At 36.2% G+C, this 22,202-nt stretch overlaps 1 protein-coding gene across 6 annotated transcripts in view; it reads right to left on the bottom strand.

Moving 5' to 3' along the window:
* LOC138714857 (carboxypeptidase D) overlaps positions 1-22,202 on the bottom strand; it is a 250,889-nt gene that overhangs the window by 25,937 nt on the left and 202,750 nt on the right. For 4 of the 6 annotated variants that reach the window (XM_069847066.1, XM_069847071.1, XM_069847072.1 and 1 more), the window contains exons 3-8: positions 12,624-12,757; positions 7,221-7,357; positions 4,766-4,953; positions 3,599-3,628; positions 2,606-2,782; positions 1,032-1,150 (exon numbers count right to left, since the gene is read on the bottom strand). In XM_069847066.1, the coding sequence (XP_069703167.1) occupies positions 1,032-1,150; positions 2,606-2,782; positions 3,599-3,628; positions 4,766-4,953; positions 7,221-7,357; positions 12,624-12,757 (785 nt within the window). Of the gene's footprint in view, positions 1-1,031; positions 1,151-2,605; positions 2,789-3,598; positions 3,629-4,765; positions 4,954-7,220; positions 7,358-12,623; positions 12,758-22,202 lie in introns of all 6 variants that reach the window. The other 2 variants (XM_069847068.1, XM_069847070.1) reach the window with 2 other exon arrangements.

Genomic DNA, 22,202 nt, shown 5'->3' with positions numbered 1-22,202 from the left:
GAAACCCCACCTGAGCAATGGTGAGAATATTTATAACATGAGTAACGCAGGGTTAAATAACTGAGGTGAGGGGATACTATTAAAAGTTTATCAACACAAAATTATATGTGCTGTTTCAAAGGCAGTTATACTATTTTGAACGTCAAATAAATTAAACTTTTCAAGATGTTATTTGAGGTAATTTATTTATTACAATAAAACAAAATATGTGACTCCTCTAATCTTATGTCAAGTAAAAAAATACCTATATTTAGTTAAAGTCAATAACAGTCGCAAATTTAAATATAGAACACTGTATGGTAATTTATTTATTACAAATTATCTTAACATCCCTAGTCTTATGTCAACACATAAAAAAATCCCACAAGGGTAGCTGCCCTTCATTAAGGGTTGCCAAAAGACACAACGTACTAAACAAATAAAAATAAACATTTGTATTATCAGTATTTATGATTATTATTTTCAAATGGAAGCTACCCTTGGGAAACTACTTTTATTCAATAATTATTAGTATAGTGCATACTATAACAAATACCTGTATTTAGTTTGTCATTAATAATAATCGCAAATTTAAATGGAACATTCTGTACCAGTATAATATGATTTTTCATTCATTATTATTGCCTATTTACCTCAGTATTTAGAATGAATAATATGTAAAATATAAAAAATTACAAACTGTATTTTGAAACCAGGCAGTTAGAGCATGGTGCCGACCACACCACTTCATTCTAGTCATGAGACCATAGAACTCTACCTCTTACCCTCGACACCATCTAATGACATGTGAAGGGGATATCTTTTCGTATTTTGAGCCACTAATTTAATACTCCTGATATCGAGATATGCTTTTTCTTTGACAAACTATTGATTTGAAAAAATGTTACGTAAACTTTCAGTAACAAGTAAATGAGATTTAAATATTATTAATATAAGTGATAATGTCGTTATTTTATGTCCATTAATTTTAAAAACCGTATTTCAACATGTATACTATTATTTCTTCAATGTAAAACATTTCTAAGCTTTACCATTCGGTTTTCCTCCCAGAACTTGGGAAGCTCTGCTGCAGGAGGGTATTTGCAGCACGAAAGCTCAAGTGTTACTTCCATGCAGCCATACCATACGTAGTTGAAATCTTGCATTCCTCCTAAACAGTTGAAAAGAAATAGGTAATAAGATCTGGAAGTTGCATCCAGGGTAAACTACAATGAAACAGTCAGGTGCTCTAAGAAAACAAAGTTATCAGGGATAAACCAATACAGAAAGGTCCAATCTACTTAACTGAAGTGACAGTGAAAACACGAACATCTTTACAATATTTATCATAGAACACATTTCTATTCTTTAGTGCATATATATATATATATATATATATATATATATATATATATATATATATATATATATATATACTGTATATAAAGTGAATATTATTTATTTAATGCAGAGGTAATTGACAAATGTCATTAACCTTACATGACCAAAAGCAAACGAAACAGAGACTATATAAAGACAATTGCAAGAGTACATCTTAAAAGAAATAATTTAGAAATTCATCAATTTTTCTCTGTCCTCCCAGTACCTGTCCACAAGACTGCTAGCTGAGAGTGATGAGCAAATTTTGATGTGATCAGCGTCCATGATATCCAAAGTATTGCAGAGGATACAATATGGACTTGGTGGGATACCTAGGCGATGAAGGCGGCTGCCTAGGCATTCATGCTCTGTTGCAATATAGAATAAAGCAATAGCCGTTTTTCTAGGCCATTGCTTTAATGCAGAAAATTTTGTTGATTTCTGTGCATTGGTCCAGGGCATAAATTCAAGAAACAACTTATCTTCATTTGTGGAACATTTTGTTGATTTCTGTGCGTTGATCCAGGGCACAAATTCAAGAAATAACTTATCTTCATTACATTCATTGCTTTAATGTAGGACATTTTGTTGATTTCTGTGCATTGGTCCAGGGCACAAATTCAAGAAATAACTTATCTTCATTACATTCATTGCTTTAATGTGGAACATTTTGTTGATTTCTGTGCATTGGTCCAGGGCACAAATTCAAGAAATAACTTATCTTCATTACATTCATTGCTTTAATGTAGAACATTTTGTTGATTTCTGTGCATTGGTCCAGGGCACAAATTCAAGAAACAACTTATCTTCATTACATTCATTGCTTTAATGTAGAACATTTTGTTGATTTCTGCGCGTTGATCCAGGGCACAAATTCAAGAAATAACTTATCTTCATTAGGCTACATTCAAATTACCCTGGACCGAAGAAGTACAGTATTTCGATTTTCGATTATTTGGTCCAGAGCGCATGCGTTCTTTGTTGAGAAGCAGTCAACAAATTTACGACACAAATTAAATAATAACTTATCTTCACTGTATTAAAATACATTGCTCTGAATAAAAAAAAAATCAGCAGAATTTTCTATATTAAAGCAAAACTGATATGGACATGTCTCCCGTCAATTTACCTTTTCTTTTATAATATGACAAAACTAAACATTATAATTACTTAGAGATCTTTCATATTGTAATGATCCTAATATACTTCACATTTCATAGCTTCATAATTATATTATATAATTTACCTGTGAGTGGGTACCAAGCTGCTCCGTTTGTGATGCCCTGGTTGAAGGAAGGGGTGCCAGCTTTGCAGGCTTTCCCACGACTCATTACTGGATGGTTGTTGGAGTATGTGAGTGCCAAGTGTTTGAATACGTCGTCATCTGGCGTAAGTGAAGGTGTTGACGAATAGCTGTGGAATACTGGGCCCACAAGAACAAACAAAAAAACAATTTATTTTCCTCTCATGTTAAAATATGCATTAGTTTTATTTTTTACAGTGTTAAAAACGTACTATGTGTACGGATTTCTGTTTTAAAGAATACTGCCATCAAGTTCAGAACATTATTTTAAATGCTACTCTTCTTGTACCGCTTAATGTGAATTGTTTGCCTGTTGCCACACCCGATTGCGCAGGCTTCAGTACAATTCCAGGTATTCCTATGGCTACTTACACTATAGAATATTTACCATATGAGTACCATATATCATCTTCTGGGGAAGATAGTATATTGCAGTAGGTTTCCTGTTGTGATAAGGACCTTATTCCACAAATAAACATGAAAAGTATTTTGTAAATTGAAGTGTGGCATATTTAAAATTCTGTTCAGAGGAAAGCTACGTCAGTTTCTTTTTTACAGTTTGCATTGCATTTCACAACAATCTTGCTCTTTTTTGTTGTAATATACCAATAGTAAATCATAAATAGTTGCAAATCATTTATCATGACTAAAATTTTGGAAGAAGTGTTCAAACTCACTAAACATTACTCTTAATCCGCCACTGAATCTCATAGATAGGGCTCAAATGCATGTATTTTCTGTCACATTTACTAACCTACGTATTTTATAATTTAGAGATAGTTTGCAATTCTTAACAAATTAGAAGTACACTACTTTTCCATGCCCAAGTACTACATCCATTCACACAGGACAGGACTGTTCATTCTTTTATGGCAACTAACAGCATTTGGAGTTCTAGCTGTTTCACAACTTTAACTACATGCAGTTTTCTCTTACCTTTACACAGTGGAGATGATTTGCACATTCCTAGTAGGCAGTAACAGAATGTTAAGATTTTATGTAAGTTTTTATTTTTTATGTTTTGGAATATTTTACACTTTAGCTGTGTTTTATGAATAATCTATTTATAAAATTATGTTTTTGTTATCTATAAAAATTGATAGATAATATCAATAACACCTTTTGTGTTGTGGTTTTGCTTGTCCTTTATATTTTTCCAGTGAAAATTTTCTGTTTAAATTTATTTTAGAAACGAGAATCTTTGTCTAGATAAAACGCATTTTAAAACTACACTCAAAATAGTTTTATGTAGCCTTCATATGTCACTAAATTATAAAACATATTTAGGGGAATTAGAGATTGTAGATGTGTAATTCATAAAAAAAAGTATTCAAATCCTGTTTAAAAGTGATTACATGTCAAATTAATAATTGCTATTAACTTGTAATACGTAATGTGAGAACAAATGCATTTTATTCTTCATTAAGCAGTTTGTTTTATGAGTGATGACACAATGAGTTATTAGAAAAATCAGTCTCTATAGTTGAGTATGTATGTTATACTAGTGAAGTGTTGTGGTGCCATGAGTTCACAAAAGGATATGCTGGTGGTTATGAGGGGGCCACATGGTAAGCAGCAAACTTGCGAATCGATAGTTTTGAAAGATTCTCACTGTATTTCGAAGAAAAAAATGAAAATTTTTTTCCCCGAATTTATGTAACTTAATGAATATGGACAAATTAGGTAGTAACTTTTAGATATACGGTGCTTAATGATCTGGATTCTAATTTATATAAGTTGAGACAGTTTCTAAAAAATAAATATTAAGTTCACTTCTACTGCTATTTCATAAGATTTTTATATTAATTTGTTACATTCTGTTAACCTCATTTATAAATTTTTTAACTATATTTATTTTATATTTAATTCATTTTATTAAAATTTTCAGTTTGTATTATTTAAGGGTTCTAGGTGCATGCCTGCTCGGACCATGCCAATACACGTTCCTTCGTTGTGTCAGTAAATAACAACAATATCAGAACTGAATGCTGATCATTATAATATTATCTGGAAAGAGTGTATTCCACATGAACATTCATTGTGCGTGTTCATATGTAATTACAGTGTACATCAAATGCCTGCGTCTTATACTATGATACTTACTGGAGTTGGGAGTGTTGTCAAATGGATAGCTGGCAACCAATGCACCACCGTGTAGTCCACCAGAAAGTACAAACTGAATCTTAGAGACCCAATCTTTAACTGCATCTGTTTCTGGTTGTCCGCGTTTGTTATTTTGTTTAAAGTAATCTGGGAAGTTTCGGTTCAAGTCAAAACCACGGGCATTATACCTGAAACATTCATTTCCAAATTATTAGTACGTAGAAAAGAGTATCACCACCACCACTGTCTTCTTTTACTTGTTCTTCCTTCTCGAATTTGAATCTATGTGGTCTGTTCCAGTCAGAGGCGCAATTAGAATCTGTGTCACCTGATTCTGCACCCGTTCCCTATAGTATGTGAGGGGATTTCAGGATATTTTGTACCCTAAAACTTATACCACGAACATTTCGTCACACTAATAGTTGGTACCAGCGTAGTTTTGGTCATATGCCCAATACGTACCAGTGGACTTAAGGTCACATCATCGGTTTAGAATAAAAACACATTACGTTAAAAATATTTTTATTTTATTTATTTAATGCAGAGCTGTAGAGTTTATCTTTAGCCTGATAATGGCAATATGCAATAGTGTGAGACAAGTAAACAAATATACAAATAAATAAACAAACATTGAGAAGAGTACAAAAATAGTTCATCTCAGCAAGAATAATGGAATATATTTATATTTGGATGGCCATCATCTTCTCTCTTGCTTCCCAGTACTTCTCTACCAGTGTTGTGGAGGACAGATTGGGACAATCCATTAGATGGTCTGAGTCCATTACGATGTTCTGGTTGCAGAGTGGGCAGTTAGGCTTCTGGAGTAAACCAATGCGGCATAGATGTTTACCCAAGGAATCATGTCCAGCTGCTAATCGGAATTTGGCAACTGCTTCTCTCCTTGGCCAATCCGGTACCGAAGTGACATTGTCTTTCCATTCAAAGGTGCTTATGTTATCTTGCAGAGATTGTTTGTAAGTTTCCTTTAGCTTCTGTCGTATGATGGTTACGTTAAAAATATTACTTCTGAGAAAAAGACATACAGTATATAATGTAGATAATGTATGCGTATAAATTTAGAATTGGAAAATTAAATACACATAAAGAAAAACAACTTACTAAAAATAATATTTTGAGAATTCAGTTTTGTTAAGATCTTTCAAAATGTCTTTTTCCCAGAGGTAATATTTTTGACTGACCAGTCTCATGGGCTAGTGGTCAGAGCTTTTGACTACAGTTCATGAGGTTCCGGGTTCGATTCCCGGTAAGAACACAGGAATTTTTTCTTAAAGGGGAATGTTCCTGTGTTCGTCCATGGTCTGGAAATTAGGTTAGGTTTAGGTTTAAGACCTCTCCTGTCACTTCATAATCATCTCATCATCATCATCATCATCATCATCATCATCATCGGGGCAGCGTAACTCCGCTTTCCAGGCGCCCCAACCTCAGAAGTGGGTTACAAATAAGCCATTGCCAGGAGAGACCAGAAATGTCAAATGACAACCTGGTGGCAATGGATTTAAATATATATATATATATATATATATATATCATATTTTTTTCACTTAATGTGTTTTGCTTGGAAGCTGACGATATGCTCAATGCGTACCAGACTATTAGAGTAAAAGTATAATCTATACACTGTTCATTTATTTCAATATTTATTTAGAGTAATTTTGCTGTCTTGGAATTAGAGATTACTAGTATTAACTTCGATGATACTTTCCATCAAGCATCGTTATACCAATCTTTCTAATACATTTAACCGTCTTTTTCAAAGAGTTCTTCTTTGGCAATTTTACATTGGTCTCACTACTTGAACTCGAAAGTGAATTTTGTACTACTATCGCAGTACTAGTACTAAATTCAGCTGCTTCGCTTTTCAAACATTTTTTCACCTTTGCTGCTTCGCAAGTTCCCCAATCTGGTGCGTGAGTATGCTCCTTCTCTCATAAAAATTGTTTCCCCCTCTTCGTCTGATTATGTTTCTGTTGGTGGAATTAGAGGGAAATGGGAGTACCCCGAGAAAACTCTCTACAAGTCTGCTTTGTCCGCCACAAATTATTCCATCATGACCTAGCCGAGGAACGAACCCGGAGCGTTTGAATAGAAGACCAACGCGCTAGCGCTTGTACCATGCCTATATACGATTAGCGATATAATTGTGTAACTTTAATATAAATGACTTACTTGCTTTACTTCAGGGCTGGACACCGAGAGCGAATTCTACTCTCTCACGGGGAGCCATATGACTTCTCTTCAACCACTTTCTTCCCCGCCGAACACCGCCCAGCGTTGATGCTGTGACGGATGAATATTAAGCGTCCCCGTTTAGAGTTTGGATTCGCTCCCGGTGCCCAGCCCTGCTTTACTTCCTTAGTATTTTGTTAACAGGCTTTTTAATTTATTTCTCCTGCTTTAGAAAAATAATTATAAATTACAACACAATTCATACCTTCCCTGTCCACCGTCACATTGTCCTTCTCTTGCTACTTCAAAGCCATCTGGGTTCATAGAAGGAAGAATGTGGATCCTCGTGTTATCTAGCAGCCACTTGATGTATGGGTCTGTATTGTAACTTGTCACCAGGTACTGAAATAATAATTAGACATCAGTAAGAGGAGTGGACCATATGAGGAGACAAAAAGAAAGGCAGAAAATAGACTGGAGAATGCTGGGTTTGCAGTGAAAGACCTGTCCTTGGGCAGAACACTATGCATGAATGAATAAGATGAGTTTAAGAGAAATAAAACTGATGTTATACTCGTAATATATTTATTATTTAATCATAAGTACGTATTTTACACAGCAGTAAATGTTTAATAAATACGACGAGGAATAGAAACAATGCATGTTCGTTTTGAAAGCATTATTGATGTTACTTGTTGAATTCGTGTTACCATTAATTTTGGATATTGTTTCAGTATATTTAACTCAGGCTTGGAGAACTGGGCGACAATTGTGGCGTTGCGTCACTCATCGGATATGTCACTCACCCCTTCCTTCCATTCCCGCGTCATTGACTTGGTAGGTGAGGGGATTTGTATTCAGTGTCTGCCTTATGTGATTGCGTACGGGCCACAGATACATCATTCAACGCCGGTGGACTGTGGACGGGGAACCAACGCTTTCCCCATGCTTTACACCCCTCTCTCGCCAGTTCTGCATCCCTGATTTAACTGAAATGTCTGGTCCTATATGAATCATATGTTCCGCAGATAAGTTGCTGTGCTGCCTGGCAAGATCAATTTTATCTTCTTATTTCGGTGTATAGGAAATGATTTAATTTATACAGCATGTCTTTTAAATTATAGTTCGAGAAAATAAACTATCATGTAAAGTAAATTAATTGTTGCGTAATGCGTAAAACATAGTATATGTGAAAGTATGTGTCATCTTGGTGCCATCGATATTTTACCGAGGATCGAACCTGACTCCACTAAGTTAGCAACCACAAACGCTACCACAAAACCGCAGCGTTATGTAGGATTCATAATGGGGCGATATGCAACACGACGACGCGACATCGCGGTCGAGAACTGATATTTTAACTTCGAGACATAAACCGCAAAACGTTTTATTTCGCTGAATATGCTCTGTTGTGGTGAATTTACTGTAATTTTGCAGCCTGTATTGGATTTTCTAACTTGTGATTAGGGATGATCCAGTTTCTTGGCCGGCGCGGTCTCCAGACTTGACACCACTGGACTTCTTATCTATGGGGCTCCATGAAAGAACGTGTCTACAGTTCTGAGTTGTCAAATAACGAAGAGCTAGTCGCAAAGATTCACATAATTGCAGCGGAGATACGACAGGAGGGAGTGTAAAACTTACGTAGACTTGTGTGTACATGAGAGTGGGAGACATTTTAAACATCTTCTCTGATAGACTTTAATGATATGTGAGAGGGAGGGGGCACACGACCCAGTACTGCGACCTTTCACAATCTGTTGCGCTAACCCTCAAACTATACGCATTCCCAAACCCACACCGGCTGACTACACTAAGGTTCGCTGCGTACCCAGGTTTCGAGCAGGCAACCCCACTCGTTCCTAGGCCAGCCCCCCTCCGTGCGTCGTCAAACGGCGTTCGGGGAATGCTATGGAATGATGACTAAATGAAGAAAGGTGACGGAATTATGTAGATGCCTAATATGGGGAAACGGGAGAGCCCCGAGAAAACCCAACTGTGACCTTGTCCGTCACAAATGTCACTATGAAAAATTTCAGGCCTGACCGAGACTCAAACCCGGGCCGCCTGCGTCTGACCACTCAGTCACCGCATGGATTCTGCTAGTGACATAATACAGTAAAATTCTGATTTTACACTGGTTAATACAATATGTTACGCCGCATCGTGAATGTCACATCATTGTAAATTATATAGTTTGTACTGCTATTAAAACTACATTCATTTGTTAAAAATACATTAGGGTGATTATTGTGAAATTCGGTACGGAAACATTCGAGTCATAAAATGTCCATTCAATTATGATAATGCTTCATGTGAAGCTCTCCTGTCTTTCAGGTAGTAACTGCGGTGTCTACGATTAATGTAGTCCAATAAGAAGAGAGACACAGTGACAAGAATTGACCAATAACAAAGATCCTACGTCATATGATAAATCCACTTCTAACACACTAGCAGTCTGTGTTGACCGGTTCTGAATTGAGCTCTAGAAAGGAAAACAGTAATATGGAGATATCGTAAAAGATCAAAATTTATCATAGTAGTTTCTTATTGTATTGATTCTGTTGTAAGTTTTAAATTAACTTTAATTTTGTTTTATGTGAGTTACTGATTTTAATCTGAGAGTTTTTACTCGTTTACATTGCGTGACTTTTCGACGAAAAGAAGCCTTACAAAAGGACCGTGTTAATTTTCATTGTTTTCACGAATAGACTACTACTAATAAATGCGATTATTGATTGTGTACAATATTTGTAGTTAGTTTACAGTGGCAAAGTGAAAAAGTGTAAATACTTTATGTTAATGAATAATTGAACTTATGATAGTGCGGCGCAGACTAAAAAGGCAGGTTTCCCGCTGCAAAGATATACACTTTAAATACATTTTATTGGGATTTATTTAAATCTGAATACTCTCGTAAAAGTGTAAACCTGTGTGTTAAATATAATTTTGTAACTTATATGTGATCCGTGCGAACTTTAGTGGTTAATATGAACAAATCAAGTGATGCGATGCTTCGGATTTTTTATAATGTGCTTCAATGGCGTACTGCAGGATAGACATTGCCTAAGTCAAGATATGAAGCTAAGTGAACAAGAATACTTCATACGGAAATAGGTAACGTACCGATTCACATCATGTTACATTAAAAATAGTATAATTAAAACACTATGTATTTACGGAATCATTATGTCATAATTATTTAGTAGAAACTAGCGCACGAGAATTTCAGGTGATTGTATTTTATTTTTGATGCCGGGAAAATGCTTATCTTTTACGAAAATATTACCGTGGCTCACTAGTATAGCGCCTTAAATATTCGATTTCATCTTCACAAAAAATACCCTTTTAAATTCAACTGTCGAAATTGTATCAGCGTCGCCGGTGTGCCGGAATTTTGTCCCCCGTAATTCTTTTACATGTCGGTAAATCTACTGACATGAGCCTGTTGCAATTAAGCATACTTAAATGCCATCGGCCGGGATCGAACCCGCAACCTCGGGCACAGACGGCCAGCACTCTATAGACTACTCCACCCAGGCCGCCATTACAATATAGAAAATTTTATTTTATTTCATTATCATTTGTTGTACTTCGCTGTATTCCAGTAGTTACTGAATTAATACAAGTTTTTCGTTCTTCACATTACATTCTATCGTGTTTAATGCCCCCACGTTCCTTTCATTCACTAGAAATCACGACATTTGTTTGCACTTCCATTACCACGCATCTCTCATTTCACACGTAATTTACTACATTTCCGAGCAATTTCCTTTCCTTGAAATATTTCCCTATAAAGTCCTTAACATTTGAAATCCATCTCCGCAAGAAATCCCTTACAAATTCGACCATTTTCACTTCCAACTATCTCCACGCTCGTTTTTCAGCCGTTTCGTTGCATGTTTGCATATTATACAGTATATTGTAATTCAGGGGTCCGCCTCCTTTCGTTTGCATATCACACGTACGTGCACATGGTTGCTGCAATATGGTGGCTGTAATGGAAATCTGTTCAAAATTTTCATCTTTAACTCTCTGTGACCCAAAAACTGGGTGCAAATTGAATATTTTCTCCGGGGGGGGGGGGCGCGCGAGACATTGATACTCGTATTTTGGTGATTTTCAAGATTCGTGACGGAAGTGACGTCACTTAGAAATCCCCTCAACTAAACCACTAACCTTGTCACATACTTCGGGATATCTAAGTGCCGTCACTTCCGTATAACGAATCTAGGAATTTACCAATATTTTAATTACTGTAAAAATACTGTTCATAATAATTAGCAATGTTTGCCGACTCGAATAGTTGTCGCGCTCAATTTATATTACAAACGAACATCATTATGTACTGCAGGCATTTCCAACTGCTGGCTGTATGACGTCATACATCTCTGCTCTCGAGCTCCGTGAGAGGGGAAGCATAGGTAGAAGAGCAAAGTAGGGGAAGTGACAGTGGAAGGTGTGGAGATGTTTAAATAGCGGAGGTACAACATTACCCTCCCTCACGTGCTCTACCAGCTCTGCTCCGAGAGAGGGAAACTTGCTCCGACGTCACAGGTTGTCCAGTTGGAAATGACTGATGTACTGCATTAGTAACGTAAATTACGGAACATTAGTAACATTAAGATACGAAAATATAAATTAGGCAACTGAAGAGATATATGTCCACGGCAGGGAAAAATTAATGACTTTTCAGCAGGGAACAACAAATTCTTTAGAGGGAACGATCCCCGGCATCCTCACGTCAATTCGCACCCTGCCCAAAAATATATTACGATGAAATGGGCATCTATATACTATTTAAATTCAAATTTAATAATACAACTTTATTTGCGTGTTTTTTCGTAATAATAATCATCACTACCATCATTATCTTCTATGTTTTAAGCTACTCGTATATTTTCTGTAACGATTTCACTTAATCTTACGAGTGCCTTTCTGGACTTCCTACTTTTATGGCATTTTAGAATTTAATATTTGTGATGTGCCTGGTTTCATGTCATCTGAAATCTGGATAATGACTTATTCCGTTTCATACACTTATCTGCTGTTGCAAAAGGATAGAAAAGGATGAGTTGACAGAAATAAAAAAAAAGAGTAGGAGAAAAAGAGAATATTCTGTATAATAATGTGCACCTTAAACTGTAAAGAAAACAGAAGACTGAGAAAGCGGTTCAGCTCACATTACGAGAAAAAGGGCTTAAGTCACTATGCAAAATTTACAGGAGGAATTTTCAAAGATTTAAACAACTGCTGTAAATCTGAAAAGTGACATGTTTAGGCTATTTCATGATTTTCTTTATTTTTTGACGTCACTGGTTTTAGGACCTCTTTTAAGAAACGGTTTTAACCCTTGAATTCACAAGGTATCCTATAGGATACAACACTTCAATAGGCTATAAGCTATAATTTTAATAGAACAATAGAAAAAAAGAAGTAGGAAAATTTAACCAAAATTTCACTGTACTATAAAATTGTACAACATATGCCTATGGACATTGCAATAGTTGTTTTCTTTACAGTCCGACACGGTTTAATAAACTAGTGTGAGAAATGGAGTTTTGCAATTTCAGGGTTAATGAAGGAAATCTTGTATCAGAAAAAATGACTTAAGCACTTTTGCCCGCCCACCGGAGAATTATAATTATATTAAATTCTCGTCTCTTACATGAATGAGATGGAGCATCAATTCTCTTCCAACTGCTTCATTTCCATGCATGTTGGCTACATATTTAACATCAGGTTTTCCAATCATATGTTCATAAGGAGATGCCGATACAACCATCACCCATAAGTCTCGACCTGAAAAATAATCACATCGTAGAGATATCCGGATAATATGTATAAACCAGAACATAACTTACAGATGGGTTCTCGAATTATTAGACACAAACTATAAGGATATGGATGAATGTTAGATCATTAATACGTATAGTAATAATAATAATAATAATAATAATAATAATAATAATAATCTTTCTTTCTTTCTCTCAGTTTAACCTCTCCCTTCTAGGTACATTTACACGACCCACGCCACCCGGGCCTTACAGGGCCGCGACCTGTCGGGAGAGGAATTAAGCTATGGATCACATACATACTTTTTTGACCACACAAGGACATGGAGGGCCTCCCCGGATGAGGGATCAGCTCTATGCCAGGGCCGCCTCCGATACAACACAAACATTTAAGACATTACACATCATTCACTCAGACACATATGAAAGAATTAAGGGAAGGATCGCCGTCCATGGCCGGACTTTCAAGAGGTACAATCCCGGCATTTGCCTGGAAATAACTGAGGAAACCATGAAAAACCTCAGTTAGGATTGCTGGCCCCTGGGATCGAATCCCGGACCTCCCGAATGCGAGGCCAGCCCTCTACCACGCCGCTAGCCCGCTCGGTCATAATAATAATAATAATAATAATAATAATAATAACAATAATAATAATAATAATAATAATAATAAATGCATCACGATGAACTTTCCTCCGTGCTCTTAGCACAACAAAACAATGGTCTTTGCCGTCTGGAGAATAACAACAAAATGGAAACTAGGCCTATATCACGATTAGATCGTGACCGGCACTTCTAGCAAAATTATAAAATCACGATCATCACTTTAAGGATTAATGCTCAACCCATGAAACTTTCAGATTGCAAGTGCCACTCGTACATTGGGGAAGGAGTGTGATAGGTAGCATTTGTTCATACCGACGACCATCAGTGCACTCGAATGTATTTGGTAGAAAATTATCCTATCGTTAATGTTACATATTATTTTGTTACATTCCCAAACTATAACATTTTACCGAATTTTAGACAAGATGTTCAATATTTTATTTTATTTTTTTTTTTTTCGAAAGGAAAATTTTCTTTGACATATCACTGCATGAAGGATGATCGTTATTTCGTATAGGGCAGCGCTTAGTAGGCACCGTTCATTCGTTAATAGTTTCCTACTCAAGGCCAGATCTTTCACTGCAAATCCAGCATTCTCCAATATTCCCTTTTTTTTGCTTTCCTCTTCGTCTCCGCATACGATCATTAGACTATATTTTACTGTTGTCTATCATCTGATATCTTCTTCTGCCCCGAACTTTTTTCCCGTTCACTATTTCTTCCAATGCATCCTTCAGTAGACAGTTCCTTCTTTACCAATGACCCAACCAATTTCTTTTTCTCTTTTGATCAGTTTCAGTATTATTTCTTCACCCACTTTTTCTAATACAGCTTCATTTCTCTTTTTGTCTGTCCATTTCACACGCTTCATTATTCCCCATATTCACATTCCAAATGCTTCCAGTTGTTTTCATTTCATCATAATAACTATTTTTCTAATCCATACAATGCCACACTACACACAAAGCACTTCACTAGTCTCTTAGTTATTTCCAAAGGTGAGTAGGTCTTGCTCTCTTTCCTATAAGAAGCTTCCTTTATCATTGCTATCCTTCTCTTGGCTTCCTAGCAGCAATTCATGTTACTACACGCCAAATATTTGAAGCTGTCCACTTGTTCTACTGACTCATTTTGAATTCCCACGTTTACCTTCTTTAGTTTTATTCCGATAATCATGGTATTCAGCAAATGTTGTGCACTTTATTCTTCTTCCTCCTAATATCTCTCTATTCGTGTTCTGAAAACATTTCTTCACTAACTCTTCAAGTAGATGTTGAGCAGGGTAGGTATTAGACAGCCTTGTTATACCCCCTCCCCTTATTCCACATCCCTTTGACATTTTTTTTTCCTATCCTCACTGTGATAGTAAGCACAATAAATACAGTAGGTATTGGTACCGTAATTCATAAGACATATATTTATTTACTTGGTTATTTAACGACGCTGTATCAACTACGAGGTTATTTAGCGTCGATAGAATTGGTGATAGCGAGATGATATTTGGCGAGATGAGGCCGAGGATTCGCCATAGATTAACTGACATTTGCCTTACAGGTGGGCAAAACCTCGGAAAAAACCCAACCAGGTAATCAGCCCAAGTTGGAATCGAACTCGCGCCCGAGTGCAACTCCGGATCGGCAGGAAAGCGCCTTAACCGACCGAGCTACGCCGGTAGCCTATAAGATATTCGGTCGGTATATTTCTCTCTCGGGAATCCAACACGTGACAGCTAGGAACGTATCTCTTGAGCCACAGATACGTATTCAACATAAAAGTAGTTACAAAGCCGCCGCCGGCTTCCCTTTGATGTGCACTGTGCAAACCTCGCGGGTGTGCTACGACCTTGGGGAGCGTGCTGCAAGAAGAGTGATGTTTTAAGACGTGTGACTGCGCCCAGCGTTGGGTTTCCTTTCTGAGGCAACGCGTGAGGAAAGAGTCACTTGGGAGAAATAGCGGCGATAAGATTGTTAAGTCTGGTGGTGGATTCGGCGGCGCAAGTTTGGAACTCCCCGAGGCCCAGCACCGCGCCGAGCGTTGCTTTTCTTATCTGCTTAGACGACGCTCCATTGCTTATACAAACACAATTTGCGTTCAGCGTTGCTTCCAAAACTTTGCATATCTGCACCTTCTAGACGAACGACGTTGCCGTCGATTCCCACAGCCTCTCTACTCTTTAAACGAGATGTATGCGGCAGTTGTACCATCTTTGTCGTCTTTAGGGCTGCTGAGTCTCTATATAACACTCTTACTCTTTCACAAAAGCTTAATATACAGGATTTTTCAAAAGTAACACATAATTGCAATTAAAATTGAATGAGGGGGTTCTGGACGAAAACCTCAAACATGTCAAACCTTATACAGAGTGAGTCAGCCAGGACTAGACCGGCGTCAGCGGAAAGTCATATGCGTAGTAACTGCTGTGCCCTCGCAGTGATCAGACCTCTTGCTCGCGTACGTTTCGTGTTTAGTTTCGTAAACACGTTTACACAGTGAGGGTGCAGCTGTATACGGTACATTTAGAGTGCAGTAGTGTGTCCATTATGAAATATAGCCTTGAACAACGAGTGTTTATTTAAGACAACTTTGTGAAATACGAATCTTGGAGAAGTTGTAACAAACTTCCGTCATTTCGAGGGAAAAATTGTTCCGGGGCCAGGTATCGAACCTGGGACCTTTGGTTTAACGTACCAACTGAGCTACCCGGGAACTCTACCAGACACCGATCCAATTTTTCCCTCTATATCCACAGACCTCAAAGTGGGCTGACAACCGTCAAGCAACCAACGTTGAGTGCACACTAACTCTGTGTGACTTACATTGTGGTTTTCTGTTAACGAACAGTGACGTGTATTATGCAAATCAAGCTTTCAGGTATAACTCCCAGTAAAGTTGATTTGAATAATTGGTACGTTAAACCAAAGGTCCCGGGTTCGATACCTGGCCCCGGAACAATTTTTCCCTCGAAATTATTCAAATCAACTTTACTGGGAGTTATACCTGAAAGCTTCATTTGCAAACTTCCGTCAGTCATTCCCTGATTCGCCATAGCCTTCTAAGGCTATGATTTAAAATTTAGTGAAGAAATTTCGTACAACTGCATCAGTATTGGATAAGAAACGAACATGTGTGAAGCATGTTCTCACTGAGGAGTTGTTAGATGAAGCTGGCCACCGATTAGAGAGAAGTTCTACTACATCTTCCCGCCGTGTATCTCAGCAAGTAGGGGTGTCAACAGTCTTCAGTGATAAGAGGTACGAAACAATTAAAATTAAAACCTTGCAAAATACGTGTAGTTCAGAGATCAACGGAACCCGATTATCAGAGCAGACTTAGGTTTTGCATGTGGTTCCAACAGTCAGTGTATGATGGACTACTTGACCTCATTTTAATTTTTTATAGTGACGAAGCATGGTTCCACCTTAGTGGTTAAAAGTTAAGTTTACGCGAATAACCCACGTTCATTTCAGGAACTTGAAATATCGTCCACACCTGTGGAGTAACGGTTAGCGCGTCTGGCCGCGAAACCAGATGGCCCGGGTTCGATTCCTGTTCGGGGAAAGTTATCTGGTTGAGGGTTTTTCCGGGGATTTCCCTCAAGCCAATATGAGCAAATGCTGGGTAACTATCTGGACTGAATCGGACTCATTTCACCGGTATCATCTCTATTTCATTCAAACGCTAAATAACCTAAGATGTTGATAAAGCGTCGTAAAATAACCTACTAAAAATTATCCGGCACTAAATTCGAACCATTTCGGAGAACAAACTGCGGCAAATTGCTGGACATGTCTTCAGGAGATACGCAGCTTGCCAAATAACACAAGGACGTCATTTCGAACATGAATTGTGAATTCGGTAAGTACATCATTACCAGGCTTCGAGACTTCGGACCCAATAGAGCAGTTCAGTGGGAAATCCGCATAACGGCGTACTGAGTATAGTGGTAAAGCGTACAGTGGGTTGGGGTACTGTAGAATGGTTGCCAACAAATACGCAAAGGAAAACGCTCTGGATTTGAAGGTTCTGACGAATAATTTGGTTTTCATACGAACTGTGTCTGAAATTATTACACGGTTAGAAAAGTCAGAGCAAGAGATGCCGGAAGCCCTCAAATTAATTTAGAAAATGATGCAGAGAATTAATAAGACATCAAGTACACCGGTTACTGAACGTGTAAAACAGAAGTGGAATCAATTTTATGTAAAAATAACGGATATGGAACATTGTGTAACATAAACAGCAAATTAGTGGACATAGAGTCACCCGAGAATAAAGGACTGTCTCTTAGAGACTGCAATGATGTTAGGTTTTTCGTTTTGCTCCTATCACGTCATGCGACGTAGAGCGCAGATTTCTACAGTAGCCTACAAACTTTGGCAGATAACCGAAAAAGATTTACGTTTGAGACAATGAGAGTGTATCTTGTAGTACATTGCATTTCGGTACTGTAACTGCACTTCCTAAAGACGACCAATAGGATAAATGGAAAAATTAAAATTGCTACATGCTTATTTCCACCATTAACACTGTGTATAATTAAGCACAAATGCTTATAAAAGACAGGAGAATAAATGCTTTTCACATTCTTTTAACATTATCATTGTGTAATTATATTTACTTTCAGAATGTACATATGTGTGTTTCCCCATACTACCGTACTCTACTCTAAATAGCAACGTTGTTACCTCAACACATCTCTAGCTACCTGCAGCGAGTCAACAACCTATAGTGCATGCACAGTAAACTTATTGTATCGGGTCCAAAGTCTCGAAGCCTGATCATTACGCAATACTCACCGCAAAAGCGCGGAACGAATCCTCCGCATATGGTAGCTTCGTTACGTATGAATCAGCCGCCGTGAGTGCGGTTGGAGTCTAGTCCTGGCTGGTTCACCAGGCTGCTCAACATCTACTTCAAGAGTTAGTGAAGAACTGTTTTCAGAACACGGATAGAGAGATAGCAGGAGGAAGAAGAATAAAGTGCATAACATTTGCTGAAAACTATGATTATCGGAATAAAACTAAAGAAGGTAAACGTTGGGAATTGTACGACTTGTGACGTCATCGAAAACCTTTTAAATGACAACCTATAGTTTTTAAATATCGCCTTAATGGATCAGATATAGCTTACAGCAGTAAAACTTTTGGAAATATTAAACAATTGTTTCCTCCACTACTGTATCTTGTACAATAATGAAAATTGGTATGTGTAAAACACTATTCTTCTGCTATATTAAAAAAAATATTTTTGCGATAAAAGAAATTATTATTATTTTTTTTTCAGAAATTCAAAATGGTGGCAGTTTACTGTGCAGTGATGAAGCGTTTCCCTCACAACTCGTGTACTCGTTAACTTTTTAATGTTCTCTTTCTTTTATTTTATTGCTGAAACTCATGTTTACAATATCATGCTCTTTCAACTACATTCCTTAATAAATAATATTTTTTTCTTATTTTGTGTTAGAAGAAAGTACTGATATTTGACCATTTTTTAAAATGAATTTATTTTTTTATCAGACAATTATTTTTTATCAGACAATCTATCAAAGGTAGAGAAGTGATCTTGCATCATATTGTAGATATGACATGCATAAATACACACAAAACATTTCATCACAAAATGTTAGTTAGTTTTTTAGTTATCTGGGAAACGCTTCATCACTGCACAGTGAACTGAATTTTGAAAACAAAAATGTAAATAATTTTTTTTAAATCATAAAAATATTTTTTTTTCATATAGCAGAAGAACAGTGTTTTACACATACTAATTTTAATTATTGTACAAGAAATAGTAATTGAGAAAAAAAAGTTGAATATTTCCAAAATTTTACTGCTGTAAGCTGTACCTAACCTCTTAAACCGCATTTTTTTTGTATTATTTCATTTGTTTTGTACAGAAGCGCTATGGTTATTTCAAAGAGTCTTTGACTCCACATTACACTACACAAACACACCCACATAGGAAACATAAACGAAAGGCGCCAAAACCAGCACCAACGAGTTCTGAAGATGGCCAATAACAGGTTGAAACTAGTTAACCAGGTACTGTAATATTTAACACGCGAAAGATATAATATTTCGAAGTTATATAGTGTAAAAGTTGTCTAATCAAGATGTATAAATATTTTTCCTTTTTTGTCACATTTTCCCGTTTTTAGCATCTAGAAATCTGAGCCCTAATAATAATAATAATAATAATAATAATAATAATAATAATAATAATAATAATAATAATAATATTATTATTATTATTATATAATATTATACATCATATATTAAAATATTAATAGTAATAATATTATTAAAATAATAATAATAATACTAATAATAATAATAATAGTAATAATACTATATAGGACACCGACGGTTGGTGCGATAAAGATGCGGAGTCTGAATATGAGAGGTTTGTTGTTTATTTACTCCTCCACGTCGGATTTCTGAACTTCAGGACATCTTTCCGTATTGTATCTGTCGTAATGTTTGTATGAAACACACAGAATCGAAATATTGATTGTAGCAAGTTGTGCATCTCGGGAAGAGAGCTGCCGCCTCCCACTAGACTCTGATTACAATGTGTCTCGACTGCCAAGCTGCAATTCCAATTATCTGGCGTCCAAGAACGCGATCTTTCTATAGTTCCAGACTCACCCACAAATTGTTTAGGAATTCTGCGATAACAATGACGCAGATATATCGTCATTTGAATCAGCTTTTTGAGAAACCCCCTTAAGTCACGAAATACAAAGTTTTGGGGAAACACAAAATAACTGAATTTAAATACTATTATAGTCACAATCATGCCATGGTATGAAAGAAAAATTTCACAACCTCGAGCGGGAATCGAACCTACGAAACTGTTTAAAAGAAATACATGAATTAAGAATTGTAATATTTGATATAGGAAATGTTGGTAAAAGTATAACGAATATTTCTGTATGCAAAATAATATTTTAAAAATAGAATATGATTCAATATTCATGTTTGAAAATGTTTGACTTATGGGGTTTCTCAAAATCTGGTAAAGATTTAACAAAACAGTATCTTTATTTCATGAAGTAGGCCTAATTTAAAATTTGATTAAAAAAAATAATAATTTGATTCCAAAAACCAGTATTTAGAAGCTGACTTCATAATTTTTGCTTCATGTGAACAAATTTTACTCTAACCTATATAAAATGTCAATAAGGACATAAATAATTAAGTTCTGCATGAAATAATCTAATATAATAATACATTACAGTAAAGACAACATTATTCTAACAAATCCAAAATTCAGACACAAAATAATTAATTTACCAAACACAACAGCTTAGGCTATAGTTTTGTTCGTTCTGTGTCAGCCTTGGCACTGACTTATGGGCCTTCTCCACGAAACCTAATTTTCAAGCGTACATGTCACAACAGAAATACCGTTTGACTTGTGGTATTTTTCTACAAAATGAATCGCCCATGCAGAAAGGGCTTCAGCCCATTAGACCTAGTTTTGAGAAAACTAAGAAAAACATTCTGTACCCTGTATTCCTTTCTGCATAGAACTCTGAGCCTGACACTTCAGTTTCTATCTTCCCAAGCACTGGACTGAATACCTTTCTGCACAGGCCGATGGAGCCACCCATAAAGATATGATTTCCATCGATATCTCGTTTTTTTCTTCAAAATTTGTGACTGAAGCCTTTTCTGCATGGAGCGATTCAAATAGTATATCTATCCCTATAGAACAGGAATTAGCAAGTTTCATAATTTTATATATTGAACCAAAATGAAATATTCAATTCCATACCAATAAAATTATTCCAGTTGGAATAATTTTATCTTCAATTTCCATATTAGGCTTAATATTATGTACACTAGTCATAAATATCTTTTAAAAGGCTTTAAGTTGTATTCAATTTTGTTAAAATCTGACTAATGAAGTTTCTCAAAAAACCGATTCACTTATGCTTTTCTTACGCGGTTGCATTGTTTTGTACGTGTACTGTCAAGAGTTATCGGATTAATGTTATAAATATTAGTTCGCTGCAGTAAACTATTATTTCCTCGTTGATTAAGATATGTACTGCGTAGGGGTCATTCTCACAAAGTGGTATAATTTCAGATACCATACTTTGTGAAATTAAACTTCGATGAATCGTAGATATTTTTCTTTTAAAAATGTCCAGTTACTATTCTTTACTTTTACTGAAATTTCTCTCTGTCAACAATTACGAGAACTTAATTGAAAAGGAGTCAAGGATTTAACAATTTCTGTCACGTTTTTTGAAAAAACTAAAAAAAAAAAAAAAAACAACAAAAACAATAATATAACGTCGGCTTAAAGTGTAAACCTGCTAACCGTCAAGAAGAAAATTTTACAAGAGACGCAAAAAACTATGTTTAAATTAATTCTGAAACTTTAAGACCAAATCCAAAGTACAGGTGGCATTTGTACCTGTACTTTGGATTTGGTCCTAAAGATTCAGAGTTAATTTAAACTCAGTTTTTTGCTTCCCTTGTAAAATTTTCTCTTTGGCGGTTAGCAGGTTTACACTCTAAGCCGACGATAAGTCCAAGTAACACCTGAATCTGATGTTACTGTATTTCAGTTCAAGAAAAGACAATGATTATAAAGTAGATTGATTACGGTAGGTCTCTTCGTGTTTTGAGCGACATATTCCAGAATAAATGGATTAATAGTTCTAGAGAAATCACAGTACACTTAACTGCAGATGACATACCTCAAATCACTCTTTTCACTATAACTGATGATGAAAACATGGTTTTTCCGAAAATATCTCAAATCAAAAGTGATTTCTTGCGTCAGATTTCTATACTTTTCCAACAAGAAACAAAAATGAATAAACGTATCTG

This window comes from Periplaneta americana, chromosome 15 (assembly GCF_040183065.1).
Source record: "Periplaneta americana isolate PAMFEO1 chromosome 15, P.americana_PAMFEO1_priV1, whole genome shotgun sequence".
In the NCBI taxonomy this organism is placed as follows: Eukaryota; Metazoa; Arthropoda; class Insecta; order Blattodea; family Blattidae; genus Periplaneta; species Periplaneta americana.
The sequence above is the reverse complement of the archived record's forward strand: the minus strand, read 5'-3'. Positions and strand labels throughout refer to the sequence as shown.